The sequence below is a fragment of the Kogia breviceps genome, chromosome 10 (genome assembly GCF_026419965.1).
Source record: "Kogia breviceps isolate mKogBre1 chromosome 10, mKogBre1 haplotype 1, whole genome shotgun sequence".
Taxonomy (NCBI): domain Eukaryota; kingdom Metazoa; phylum Chordata; class Mammalia; order Artiodactyla; family Physeteridae; genus Kogia; species Kogia breviceps.
Window position 1 is genome coordinate 80,277,892 of NC_081319.1, and position 14,133 is coordinate 80,292,024.

Here is a 14,133-nt window from a genome sequence, read left to right on the forward strand (position 1 = left end):
AGGCCTAGCCTAGTGGACCCAAAGATTGCAGAGTCCCTGCCTGACTTCTACGATTAAGCCCCATTAGGGCAAACAACCTTGCTTTTCTTGCTCCAGACTGTCTGTGCCTAGAAGAGCACCCAGTAAATCACAGGAACACAACCAGTCATTATTAAAGGAGTGAATTAGAGACCTCAGGGGTGTGTATTGTAAATGTCATAATGATACTGCCGGATAAACAGAATGTCCACAGTGGTTGACTGGACAAAGCCCTTACACCTGGAGAGTACTGCTGACTCAAGGAAATAAGGGACTTAACTAAGACTGCATATTAATAAACTACAAACTTGCTTCAATAGGGAAGACAAACTGAAGTTTAAATATGTCACAGTTTCAAAATCTTTCTTTACACCAGACGTTTAGCACAGGACTCAGTTAAAAGACTGTAGGCGAAGATGATCACCTTTTCATTGCATCCTTTTCTTGAGCAAGCAATAATGTTGATGGCAAAGGATTCAGGAGATGGAATGCATGCAACCCAACCACATACATTCATCCATCACGCTCCCTTCAGTAAGTGTGAGGCAGGCAAGCCCTTCCCTAGATTTCAAGCTGATGAATCATCTGTCTAGTTTCACTAAACCCCAAGGGACTGCTCCTCTGAACAAGGGGCTGAAACTCTGTCAGCCTCTGGATACATTTAAACAAGGGCAGTATGTTAAAAGGAAGCAGGTTGTGGGATTTCCTGAGGAATTCTTAGTTTCTTAGTGCATTAAATCCTCCTTCAATTCAGGAAAAATAGCCTTTTTATCTCAAAAATTTTTTAAATTGTGTACAGACGCCGTATCAAATAAATAAATAGAAATATTAGCAATTTTCTATGTCTGGCCACCCATTCATTGAAACTGGAGTCCCTCCTATTCCATGATCTCCCCAGAAGCACACACACGTCCTCATACACATTACAAGAAAGAAAATTCCTTCTTCTTGGGAAACACCTGTCTCGGGAATTCTTGGCTGTGCAGCCTCTGAGCATGCACAGGGTCAAGCACACAAATGGTGCAGTGACTCTTCTGGAAGTCACATTTGTCCCTGAAACTTCAGTCACCTGGAGACTGCATGCCTCATTGCCTGCAGCAGCTCAAAACCTGACAGTGTGGAATGAGTTCAGAAATCTCATCTGAGCAACAAAATCTGAATTGAGAGTTTAAACAATAACATCTATTTAATGCTGAAATTATCATTCACGGCAACTTTTGCTGACTGTGGATTTTTTTCTTTTGCTGTTGGGATGTTATAATAATCTTGCTCTGGATTGTGTGTGTGTGTGTGTGTGTGTGTGTGTGTGTGTGTGTGTGTGTGTGAAAGGAAGATAACAGGACTCAGTTAACTAGTACATCAGTTAGCCGCACATCTCTATTTTCACACATAGAAAATTTCTGCTGCTTTTGCCGTGCGAACACACATACACATAATTCCTGGAATCTTTACCCCATTCATACCCACTGCTTTCAGACACACACTCACAGGGCAGCGAAGCACAAACTCCCTACATGTCAAAAATCAAGCCAGGTTGAAGATGTAAATAGGTGGATATGGCACCAGGTGGATGTGTAATCAGTAATAAGAAATACATCGAGCCCCAGAATGAAAAGAAATCCCCCAAATTGTTCAGGATTCCCCCTCCCCCTTCCATTCACTGATTTATTAACCCTGAACAAAGATGTAATTGCAGGGTCTCAGAAACAACTTTTTTTTTTTTCCTTTTTTTTCATTTTTGGCATTTGTTTTGTTTGGCTTTGAATTTCTTAATATCTAGTCATGCCATTTATTGCCTGTTTTCTTCACTCAGTTGCCCATCCTTCCCCCCCGCCCAAAATGAAAGAAGCATCAGCTTCTGAGTCTTAAGGATGAGACCTCTGCATTTTCTTTGCTTGTTTAGGGCAAGAAATGAAGTGCTGCCTCTTTAACTGGCAGAAGCATGCAGGAGGAGCATACCTTTAATTTAGTGTTGGGATACCTCACTTGCACCCTGGCTGTTGTCTTATTGGAGACGGCAGCCTGCCTGAGATCCTCTAGCACTGAAATAATATCATCCAGCACGCATTTCTTATCCTGATTTCTCAACACACACAGATGGGAAAAAGTATAATTATAGCCCTTGTGGTTCACCTTCATTTCCAGCACGGCTCGGTGGGTCTGCAGGATCCCCTCAGCCTGGAGCAAAATATTGTCCCCGGGTGGGGAGAGGAGGATCACCCTGCCATATCTCCCGGGGGTGTGTAAGTCCGAATAGAGCTGGCTTTTGGACTGGTCCAGGGGGAAAAGGCTGCTGGCCAGGCTGCGCTCGATCTTGGCCAGGCTGTGGCTGGGAGCGACCAGGCGCTCCAGGTCGCCCTCGGGCTGGAAGCGGTTGAGCGCGCCGAGGCCGAAGGTGATGGTCAGGACTGCGGGCACGGTGAGGAAAAAGACCGGGTGCCGGCTCACGCACGAGCCCAGCCTGTGGCAGAACGACTGGAGCCCTCTGCGAAGCACCTGCCGCAGCATCCTCCACCAAATCCAGCTCGCAGGCGCTCCCGGCCGTCTTAAAAAGCACATGTGACATGTGTAAGCGCCGGGCTCCCCCCCCTCTCCCCCGTCCCGCCCGCTCCGGGTCTGCCCCTCGCGCCGCCGCCGCTGCCGCCGCCTTCCCGCCCCCTCCGCGCTCACCCCTCACCACTCCACCCGGTCTTTCCCCGGCCCCACCTCCATGCGCTCCTACTACTCTTTCAAACACTGCAGCAAGTTGCAGCAGGGCGGGCAGGTACCCACCGCGCGCGCAGGGGCGGGCGGCGGGCGCTGCGGGGGCCCTCCGGCCCACCCCTCCCCGGCCTCCCCACGGCCCGGCCGCCTCCCGCGCCCCCTCTCACCGCATGAGCAGCGGTCCCGCGGTCTAGCCCTTCATCCCGCTGCTGCAGTCCCACGGCCTCCCTCGCTGGAGGTGGTTCCGTGCGGAGCGTCCCACAGATGTGGATTTCCTCTCTGTCCTGGTGGGGTTCGGCGCCTAACTGGAACCATGTGGCTCGGTGTTGTAAGAAGCAGACATGTGCCCCACGAGGTGGGGCGGGAGGAGGGAGAAGAGAAGGGAGGGAGCGGGGGATGCAGGGGGGGGCGGCATCTAAGCTTTCCCTTTTTAAAGAGGCTGACAGTTATTTTCAGAGTTTTTTTTTTCCCTCTTCCCTCCCCGCTGGAGTGAATGTAAGAGGAGACGGTGAAGGCGCCGCTGGCCCATTGGAGCGGTGGCGATTAGAGCCTAAGAAGGGGGTTAGGGGTCGGGGGCTGGGGTGGGGGGCGTGGAGGGAGGGACTCGAGGGCTTTTGGCGGAGGCAGCCTTTTCCGCCTTTCCGGATTCCCTGTGCTCTCTAATTCGGCTTGTCGGCCCAAGAAAAGGAGCAGAGAGGATGATGCTGCATTTTTAACATACCACAAAACATGCAAAGGAATTCCTTGCAGCGCCTTCCACGCTGTCATTTCCCCAGACGGGGCGACTGCAGCCGAGGCTGCCAGAGACCCCATCTACTGGCGGTGCGTTGGGCTCTAGGGATCCTTCCTTGCTCTGGTGATTGGAGAAGAGGCATTTGCCAATAGCAGTCGCCTGTGGCTTAGGGGTGTGTGTGTGTGTGTGTGTGTGTGTGTGTGTGTGTGTGTGTGTGTGTGTGTGTGTTGGAAGTGAAGATCCACAGACAATATGTGGTTTCTCATAAAATATTACATTCACTTTCTGTACTTTTGAAGTTTAGGACCAAAAGTTCTTAAGGCTTGTTTCAATCTCCTTCCCCCCGTTTTCCCTTCCACCCCTCATCCCTGAGAACCTGAGAACATCCATTTTCTCGTGGAAGTGGAACTCCAGAAACAAACGTCTGGGGACACCCATGACAAAACCTTTGAATAAAGACGGCGAGATAGGTAGGGGGAAACACATTGGAGTCAACTAATGTATGAAACAGAGTCACCGTCACCACATGGGAAAGAAAACTCCCACCAGGTGCAGTTCCTCCCTCCATACCCAACAGTGTGAAGGTGAAGAACCCTTACCTGCAAATCAGATCAATTTCAAAAACTTTAATATTAATGAGTGTGTGAATTGTTATTTTCCACCTATTGGGGCTCTCACAAAATCACGTTCTAAAAAGAATAGGAAGGAATTTTGAGGCCGAATTCTAAAGTTTGATTGTGAACAGGAGATCTGCTTTCCAAAGTTTCTGTTCTTTTTGTATTGCCCTAATAGAGAAGATTGACTTCCGACTCCACTCACACTCTCTTAATCACACTGAAAGGGCTCTTCCTTCATTAGATGCTTACAGATGTACCCATCAATGCATGCAAACAAGCCAAAGGACTTATCCGCTTAATTGATGCCTTTATTTTTGCTAATGGTTCAGTTCTTCAGTTAAGAGACCAATGAGACAGCAGAGAGCTCAGAAACAGGGTCAGTGCTAAAGGTGGTGTTGTTCATAAAATTAAAGGAAAGTCTTAGCCTTTTAAAATGGAAAGTGTTTTTGGTGACCATTCAGCTTGAATTCCTACCCAGGGCAGAAATACCTTCTGTAATATCCCCGATGGTTCTCTATCCAGCCCCAAGCTGCAAAATTCTCACATCTAAAAACTCACTAATTTTTCTAGAAATCATGCTGCTGTTAGACAGAGTGTCCTATCTGTTCTCACAACATTCATGGACTAGTTCTCCCTCTCCTTCACCAGGAAGAGTCCCCTTTGCCTCCAACTGTCACTTCATGTAATGTATTCCGTTAGTGCCACGTGATGGGAACTTGTTTTTGGCTATACAACAAAGAGGAAATGTGTCTGTCATCCATTTTCTACATCCTCTTATTACATTAAATATATTTGGCCATGTCACCTACATGAAATTTTCTAAGGAATAGTCGTTTTGCACAATATGGAAGAATAGATTTTAGGAATGGATGGTGTTGAGCAAGTTATCTAGCCCATCTTATAGATAAAAACATTTTGTAGATAAAGAACTGTTGAGATTCAGTTACTTCAAGGCTACCATCAGAGTCATCTGCAGAGCTGACACCAGTGTCTGGTCTTGGTCTCTTGTTTCTGGGCCCAGTGCATTTTCCCTGGCAGCTTTGGACTGGCCGCATCCCTCTCTTTCTCACAATGAACAAATATGTCAGAATTGTTTCCTCTCTTCGTACTCTCTCCATTTCCCACATCTCCTTCCCCAATTCAATAGGATTAGAGAAGAATAAACATACCAATAGATAACTGACTAAATAATTTATGATACGCCCCTAAGATGTGTATATATATATATATATATATATATATATATATATATGCATTGTTGTAAGATTATAATGACATGAAAATACGTTCACTAAATGTTAAGTGAAAAAAGTATGTACAGTATGAAACCACTTTGAAAAATAGACCCATAGTAAAAAAGATTAAATCTGCATTAAAATGTCTGTTTATTGCAAGATGATAGGATTACAGGTAATTCTTCGAAAGAAAATAACTTGTAAATTTTAGAACAGTTCAGGTTTTGGAAAAGTTGTGAAGATGGTACACAGAGGGCCCTTATACCTCACACCCAGTTCCCTATTATCAATATCTCACATTAGTATGTTACTTTCATGACGATTCATGAACCAGTATTGATACATTATTATTAACTGAAGTCCATACTTTATTCAGATTCGCTGAGTTTTTACTAACATCATTTTTTTGTTCCAGGATCCCATGCAGGACACCACATTGCATTTAGTCATCCTATCTCCTTAGGATCCTCTTGGCTGTGACAGTTCTCAGATTTTCCTTGTTTTTGATGATCCTGACAGATTTGAGAAATGCTGGTCAGATACTTTGTAAAATGTCCCTCAACTGGGAATTGTATGATGTTTTTCTCATGATTAGACTGGGGTAAGAAGTTTTGTGGAGGAAGAACACAGAGGTGAAGTGCCCCTTTCATTACAGCTTATGAAGGGTACATTCTATCAATGTGACTTGTCACTACTAATGTGAACCCTGAATACCCGACCTGAAGTAGTGTTAGGTTTTTCCACTGTAAAGTTACTCTTCTTCCATCCACCTTTCTGCACTGCCTTTTTTGGAAGAAAGTCACTATGTACAGCCTACACTTAAGTAGTGGGAGTTATGCCCCACCTCCTTCCTCCTTGAGACTGGAGTCTCCATAAGTTATTTGGAATTTTTCTGCATGGGATATTTGTCTCTTCTATTCTATTCTATTCTGTTCTATTCTATTCTATTCTATCCATTTGTTCAATATTTTGTATCAATACAGATTCATGGATATTTCTAGATATTTCTTTTATATATTGGGTTATAATTTGATACTACTTTGTTTACTTTGTTGCTCAAATTGTTCTAATTTTCGTCATGAGAGGAGCTCCTTTGACGTATCCCATTATTGTGGGATACCTTTAAAAAAATTATTCCTTATTTTCTGGCACTGTAAGATATTCCAGGCTCATCTTGTATCTTTCCTGCCCCAGTCCTAGAATCATCCATTTCTCCAAGGAGCCATGCCTTGTTTTGTTGTAGAATGGGATTAGAAACAAAGATCTGGGTGCCAGATGTGCTGCTTGCTCTTGGGATGTTATTGCTTCTAAGCCCTCTCAGCTGACAGAGAAAGGGTCTATACATGGGTCTATACTAATCCCTGTATATGTGTATCTATATATAGTTCTTTATGTAACCCTCTGTATCTGTATTAAGCTAAATATGAATTTATACTTATGTCTCCAACTATAATCTATTGCCAGATGGATAACTGTAGCCTCTTCCCCTTGCTTACCTGTAACCTCCCACTCCAACAGTGAGAAACCGGCTCTGTGGGAAATTTTTAAATCACTTTGCTATAATGAAAACATATTAACTTTTAATTAGAAAAAATGTTTAAGGGAAAGAGGAAAGCATGGTTTCTTAACTTTGATACTGTAAAAGTTAATGCCAAATACCATTACGGAAGAAAAGAATGGTTTCTTAATTTTGATACTGTTAAAAGCTAATGCCAAATGCCATATTAGAAAGATAAATTATATGCTAAAAATAAAGGAAATCTTAGCAATATTCTAGATCAACCTATGGGTTAATTTGCACTAAAACATCAGTGGATACCAATCATGTGATAATTCTAGTGAATCTGATGTAAAATCAAGCTTAATATAAAGCTGAAAGCAGTGCACTTAGGGACCAATCAATAACAACACAATAATCTGTACTGTTTAGTTCATACAGGATTTGCCTTTTCCGATATATCTTAGTCAAGATCAGTCTTCAAGACTTGGAACTAAGTCGGATTTTATCCACTTGTCCTTTTGTATAACGGAAGTAGGTGAACTTGGACACAGAACATCTGAGTTATAGGTTAGCTCTACAAATTACTTCGTGGGTGTTTTGGGCAAGACACCCAACTCTCTGAGCCTCAGTTTTTGTTGTTTATAAACTTGAATTATATTAGCCCACTTGTTCACTTCAATCATATCACTATTCACCAAAACTCTTTAACTCTGGTGTATTAATTAATGCTGTAATACTAGCAATTGTAACAAATAAACCTCTAAAACTCAGCAGTGTAAAACAATGAAAGTTTATATCTCATTCAAGGTTAATAGTCTATTTTGGATATTCCTGCTGAGCAGGAACAGGTAGAACACAGAGACCTGTTTCCATGGGTCACTCATCCACCTTTAACTCATGGCTTTCAAGGACATTCCTAAGACCATTTCCTAGCCAGGCAGCTGAAAGCGGGAGAGAGCCTGGAGGAGCACATCTGGAAAGAGGCATACATCACTTCCTCTTATATGCCTCTGATTAGAACTTAGTCACAAGAGAAGCTGAATCATGCAGGTCAGCTGTGTATCTAGGGAGAAGAGGAAATGGGTATGAGGATCATGGTGCCAACTCCCTCAACCCCTTTCCTGAATTCTCTTGCCCTCTTTACCCAAGTCCCTGTTATATGTTCAAGGTGAACATCTGGTACCCTTTGTCTTTCCACATAGGCCTCATTGTTCTGCCACTATCATCTCAAGCAAGGCTGGCTTTGGGGTTTTAAGAAAATGCTCTTGGGGCTCCTTCTGTGATGGCTTTAAGGAGTCTGCATTGGATCTCCCATACTTCTTGGGGAGGCCTGTTGTATCCAGGAAGGGCACATCTCAGAGGGAAAGTTTTAGAGGCAATTTGGTCTTTACCGTGTTGGATATTTCCAACTGCAACTAGTTTAATAATAAGGATATGTCTTACACATGCATGACAAGATGTCCAGAAGAATGGCAGTTATAGAGCTGGTTAGTTTAGGTTCAAGTGTGTCATTAGGAATCCAAGTCCTTCTCCTCATTCTGCTTTGTCCCTCCCTAGAGCATGGGCTCTGAACTCCACGCTAGCTCTACGGGCAATACATCCAGGCAAAACCAGAGCCCAAGGAAAAGGAAGCTGCCTCTTTCTCTGCATCTCTCCTAAGAGTGAAGAAGTCTTTCCCAGAAGACCCCCAACAGATTTCCTCGTAAATCTCATTTATCTAAATCAGTCACTGGTGAGAGGAATGATAACACAGTAATTGGCTTAGACCAATCTGGACTCGGGCTGTGGCTGGGAAGGGGCCAGCCTCCTCTCTGAGCACAGTGTCATATGGGAGTTTACGTGGGGTTTATTTTGTTTGTTTTGTTTTAAGCAAAAGTTTCTTTAGAAAGAAGCATGGTGTGATGGCAGGGATGTTTGAATGTGGGGCATCCAGCACTAACTTTGGTGCTGAGTATTTCTGTGTGGAGCAAATTAGTTTCTGAAGACTATGCTTTCTGAATGGAAAATAGAGCTGTAATCAGACAAAGAAATTTTTCTGGTTTGTAATTTATTTACGTTAAAAAGCTTTATAGTGGTGTACAAAGGATATTTGATATCTTTAAAATTGCCTTTATTTAAATAGGATAGAGATATACAAGTCGTGTTCTCCTAGAAACTCCACTCTCTCTGATCACCGTATCTGTGTGGGATGAAACTGACTGACCCAAGGAGTCCATGCAAATTGTAAGTGAAAATTACAAGTTTAGATAGGATTTGCATTCATTGACAACCTAAAATGTATCATCTATAAAGTTGTGCATCAAATGTGGCTTACAGTCTCATTGCCATGTTGCTGTACCCAGTATGCTTAAAACCTAAAATAAACATCATTCTCATTCTAACAGTAAAATATCCACACTACATATTCAAAAAAGGAACAAAAGGGTATAGACATCCACTTTTACACCATTTATAAATAAATCATCAGGACTGAATCTTTGCCAGAGCTACTATTTTCCTGTGGTGGAACATGGTTAAAGTTCTGAAGAAGATTTCATGCAGTCAAGCTTCTGCTTCTGTATTAATCATTAGTTAGTTTGTCCTACTGCTTAACTATAGTATCACTTTGGTCAAATCATTAACTGTCCATATGCTTTAGATTTATATCTGTAAACTAATACAATTAGAATTGAGCTAAAGTGATGTTAATTTCCCTCCAGGTTTGATGCCATGATCTTCTGGAACTTAAGCTCATGGGGTTCATTTGCTAGGTTTGCTACATCTTAGCAAGCATAACCTCTGATTCCCTTCTGATTCCCTACTAAGTCTCAGCTTCCCTTTCCCGGTTACTATTTACACAGTATCAAACACAGAACCTCTGAGGGTTGGGAGTGGCCCAGTACACAAGGAGACCACAAGCTTTGCTTTGGGTCTGGAAAAAGAGGCTGGAAAAATACTTGGAATATTGTGGCCACAGGGGAGTAGCTGGACTGAAGATTAAGAACTGCCTGCCACGGTACAGTATAGTGCAGAGTCTTATTGGACCAAGGCACAAAGATGGTGTGTTGCTTTCTACACATTCAGTTTTCAATCACTTAAATAAACATTTTCTAATTTAGGTAGAAATAGGCCACACTTTTTTTAAAAAACCATTTTTTAATTTAATTTTGTTTTTTCTTTTTAAGTCCAAATGTAGTACAGGTCAGTTTTGCTCTACAAAAATTGAAGGGTTTTGTACACATTTTCCCTTCCTTCCTTACTTTCTTTTTCCCTCCTTCCCTTTCTTCCAATAGGAATTCTTTTTTCTCAAATATTCCTAGCAAGGCCTTCTGCAAATTATTCTAAAAAATATCTCTCTTTCTTCCAGATGGACTCAGGAGGATACTTCTTTCATATTATTTGTTACAAAGTTATACATTTTCCAAAAAGCTTGTGCTTATATTCAAAATGGGTTGTTGGCTACCAAACTGGGCTTTTGGTGGTGTTACTGCACCCAGAGAGAATCCTGTTCTTAAAAGAGCAGTGCTCAGTAACTACTGTGTCCATCACTTTCAGGCCTGACCATGAAAATGCCTCCTCCTCCCTGATAGGGCAGTTCTCTCATCAGATCCTGGCGAAATAATTTTGTGAAGCCATTTGCTGAGTGGAAGAAGGCATCGTATTTGCCAGGGAAGAGATATTCTAGTAGGGAAACAGTAGGGATGTTGCCCCTGGATAGAGCTCCACCTTTATTACTGCCTCATCAGATAGCAATATGATGCCACTGTAAAGAAAATAGCAACTGATGACAACAACACTCCCTGTCTCTGGTAACAGCGTTACCCACCAGGGTTCGTGGCCTTCCCCAACCAATAGAAATTGACTAGAGGCCCCACAAGAAATTCAGGCAAGGCTTTATTGGGGCCCTGCTGCAACAGGGCTGAGCGAGAACAAACAACAGGTTCCTTCACTTGCTCTTTTGGTGGCGGGGGCAGGTTGAGCTGATTCCTTATACGGGGTGAGGGTAGGGGTATGTCCAGGGGTCAGGCCAGAGGGGTGTCTTAGCTGGTTTACTACCCCTTAGGTGGTGGTGTGTGCAGAGGGCATGCGCAATACCCTGTTTTTGCTCAAGGCTCTTCAAGAGTGGCAATTGGGTTTTTTGGTTTCTTTGTATCTTTGGGGTCCAGAATTTGCCCCAATTGCGCATGCATACAGTTGTGTTTTTTTCAACATCTTTATTGGGGTATAATTGCTTTACAACAGTGTAATAGTTTCTGCTGTATAACAAAGTGAATCAGCTAAACATATACATGTATCCCCATCTGTCCTCCCTCTTGCATCTCCCTCCCACCCACCCTATCCCACCCCTCTAGGTGGTCACAAAGCACCGAGCTGATCTCCCTGTGCTATGTGGCTGCTTCCCACTAGCTATCCATTTACATATGGTAGTGTATGTATGTCCATGCCACTCTCTCACTTTGTCCTAGCTTATCCTTCCCCCTCCCCATGTCCTCAAGTCCATTCTCTATGTCTGTGTCTTAATTCCTGTCCTGGCCCTAGGTTCTTCAGGTTCTTTCTCCAAAGAAGATATACAGATTGCCAACACGCTGTTATTTTTAGTCCCATACAGTTTCTTTGTATTTTGTTGTTTGAGGAGAGGTGTTTCCAGGTACAAGCATTGCAGAGCTTCAGCAAAGCGTTTCAGGTCGCAGCCTGTCTCAACAGCAGCCCTTGCCCCACAGGTAGAATAGAAAGAGAGAGGTAAATAGTGAGAAGGAGACTTTGCAAGGGAGTGATGCAGAGGGGGTAGTCTAGCCCAGCAGAAAGGAGGATTTTACCACTGACATTGTTTAGAATGACAGCACGTGGTGATAATAATAAGCAGACCAGATTTTAGTCAGTTTTACTATTTCTTTAAATTTTCTACAGCCAGTGCTATTACTGCCAACACTTGAGATGGAGGGCTTCCACTGCTCTGTCCTCTCCCCACACCTGGTAAACCACTGCTCCCAGGAGTTGCAACTGTGATTACTGAGCAAGTTCCTAATCTGCAAATTCAATACTGCATATTGTTGAAAATATTTGGGTGGAACACTGTAACATGAAAGACCTAGTTGGTCTACTCATATGATTTTAACCCCTGTCCCTTGGATGACTCCCCATCTCCCCACCTCTCAGAATGGTGTGGAAATTGAGAGGAGAGACATAGAAGAACCTAGCTCCTGGTGCAACAGAACTTGCATATGACTTAATTTCAAATAGAGTTTTCACGCTGGGGAAAACAGATTTCTTCAGAAAAAGATACAAGTGAAATGGCATTAGACATCAGACAAACTCAAATTCTTTAGAAGCGTGTTTGACATTCAAAAATTTGGTCTTCATCCTGTCAAACAAAGTGAGGAGTTCCACTGTGACCGCTGAAATTTCCCTTTGGGAAATTTTCAGCCTTTTAGCCAGGAAAAGCAGTGTAAACAAAATGAATTCATATTCAAATGGAAAAATAAAAGAGTTTCATATGACCCTTCACCTGTTCTACATAAACAACAATGTATGTCCAGAAAACATGTAGCCTAAACATCTGGAGATTTAGTTATCTTGCTGGCATAGATAAAATCAATAGATGTTTATAGAAACTGTGATGAAACCTCTTTCTGTGAGCCCTCATCTTTGGCAAAGTGCCCCTCCTTTGCCGTGCAGCTATAAAATTTAGTTCAGTCTTTCCTCTACCATATCGAAATAATCAATATCTCCCTCCTACCTAGACTGCAGTCTTCATGAGGGAAATGAGTACTACCCTCTGGTCTTGCACCCTCACTTTCTAACAGGATGCCTGGCATATAATAACCAGATAGTAACAAAATAGTCACTGAACTCATTCCAGAATGGCTCTCCTGATGTAAGAAAAATACAGAAGGAACTAAGGAAGGTAAGACAAGTATGCTTGTCCCTGAGGATAAGACACAACACATATTTGATCCAGAGATTTGGTCCTTGTGGCTGATGACATGGGTGTGTACTCCTGTTCACCTGTGTCCACTGTCCATTTTCCTTTTGTTCCCAAGTATCTCTTTGTTTGGTCCTCCTAGCTGCCCTGTCACCAGCCTCAGCTCTCCTGGCTTTATCAGATGTCTGAGTCTTGGAGCTTACCTTTCTTTTTTCTGTGCTTTTTTTCACTGTGCTTTTCTGATAACTTTTTTTCTTTTGGTGATTTTCATAATCTAAACAATTCATTACAGCTGCAGTGTAAATTCAAGCTCAGGAGTGGCAAAAGATGAGGCTGAAGGAATGAGCAGGTGAAGAACATAAAGAAGCTTAGAAACTAGGTTCATTCACACACTGGCTGAAGAGTTACTGAATAACAAAAATGTGCAAAACCTCCCATGCAAACTGGACAGGATGGCTACTCTCACCCAGAGCTTACATTGTAGGGGGAGCAAACGAGTTGGAGCTTCTTACTCAGAACAATGTAGGGGCTACTGAGGTGCTACAGGAACAGACTCGGTTTTAGAGCACAGTTCTGCTACAGTGTAGACAGGGAACTGGATGGTGTGAGTGAAGACTGGTTGTTCCTTTAGGAAGCCAAAGCAGTTGTTTGAGCTGATGACAAGAGCATTCTGGACCAAGGTAATAAGGACATGGATGGTGAGAAATGAAAGGATTTGAGAGTCCCTTACAGGTGAAAATAGATATAATTTGGTGCTGCATTAAATGTGTATGGGTACACTGAAAACAGAGAGTCTACCTCCTCGATGTACCTACAAAGATAAGCATAAAAGCAATGGCAGTAACTTTTCTCCTTTCAGTTTTACAGGTCATGGCTGGACACATAATAGATACCTGGACTCTGGATAGACACATCTGGTTCAAATCCCTCAAATCCCTTCTCTGCCTCCTTCTAGTGGTATTACCTTGGCCAAGATATTTAATAACCACTCTAAGTTTTAGCCTTTTCATCGGTAACAGTGGGATAATAAAAGTTCACAAGTCAGATGCTAGTGTGCACATTAACTGGAATACTGAATGTAAATATTCAAATACATTAATAGACGAATGCACGTTATGTAGTTATATGAGAAGTATTAGATGTGCTTCTTGCCTTCAAATATTTATGCAAGGGGAAAGGAATTACATAATCACTTGAAAGTAAAACAGATAATTAAATTAATTTGTGTATATTCATAAGCTGTACCTAAGTATATACATAGATAGATTTAGATATTATTTATATGATTGCAGATACTTAAAAGGAAGTAGTTTAAGGGGAGAAGTTTACAGTAATAGGCAGAGAACCTTAGCTATGTTGAATGTTTACTGTATGCTAAATATTATGCTAGCTATTTTTAAAATGAGTTTATTTACTTATTATTT

General features: G+C 42.5%; 1 protein-coding gene across 4 annotated transcripts in view; it reads right to left on the reverse strand.

Moving 5' to 3' along the window:
- PTCHD4 (patched domain containing 4) overlaps window positions 1-3,051 on the reverse strand; it is a 169,614-nt gene extending 166,563 nt beyond the window's left edge. Inside the window, exons 1-2 of one of the 4 annotated variants that reach the window (XM_067043149.1) lie at window positions 2,889-2,952; window positions 1,978-2,563 (exon numbers count right to left, since the gene is read on the reverse strand). In XM_067043149.1, the coding sequence (XP_066899250.1) occupies window positions 1,978-2,563; window positions 2,889-2,893 (591 nt within the window). In that variant the 5' untranslated portion in view covers window positions 2,894-2,952. Of the gene's footprint in view, window positions 1-1,977; window positions 2,578-2,888 lie in introns of those variants that run through there. The other 3 variants (XM_067043150.1, XM_059076537.2, XM_067043148.1) reach the window with 3 other exon arrangements.
- Between the last annotated feature and the right edge of the window lie 11,082 nt (window positions 3,052-14,133).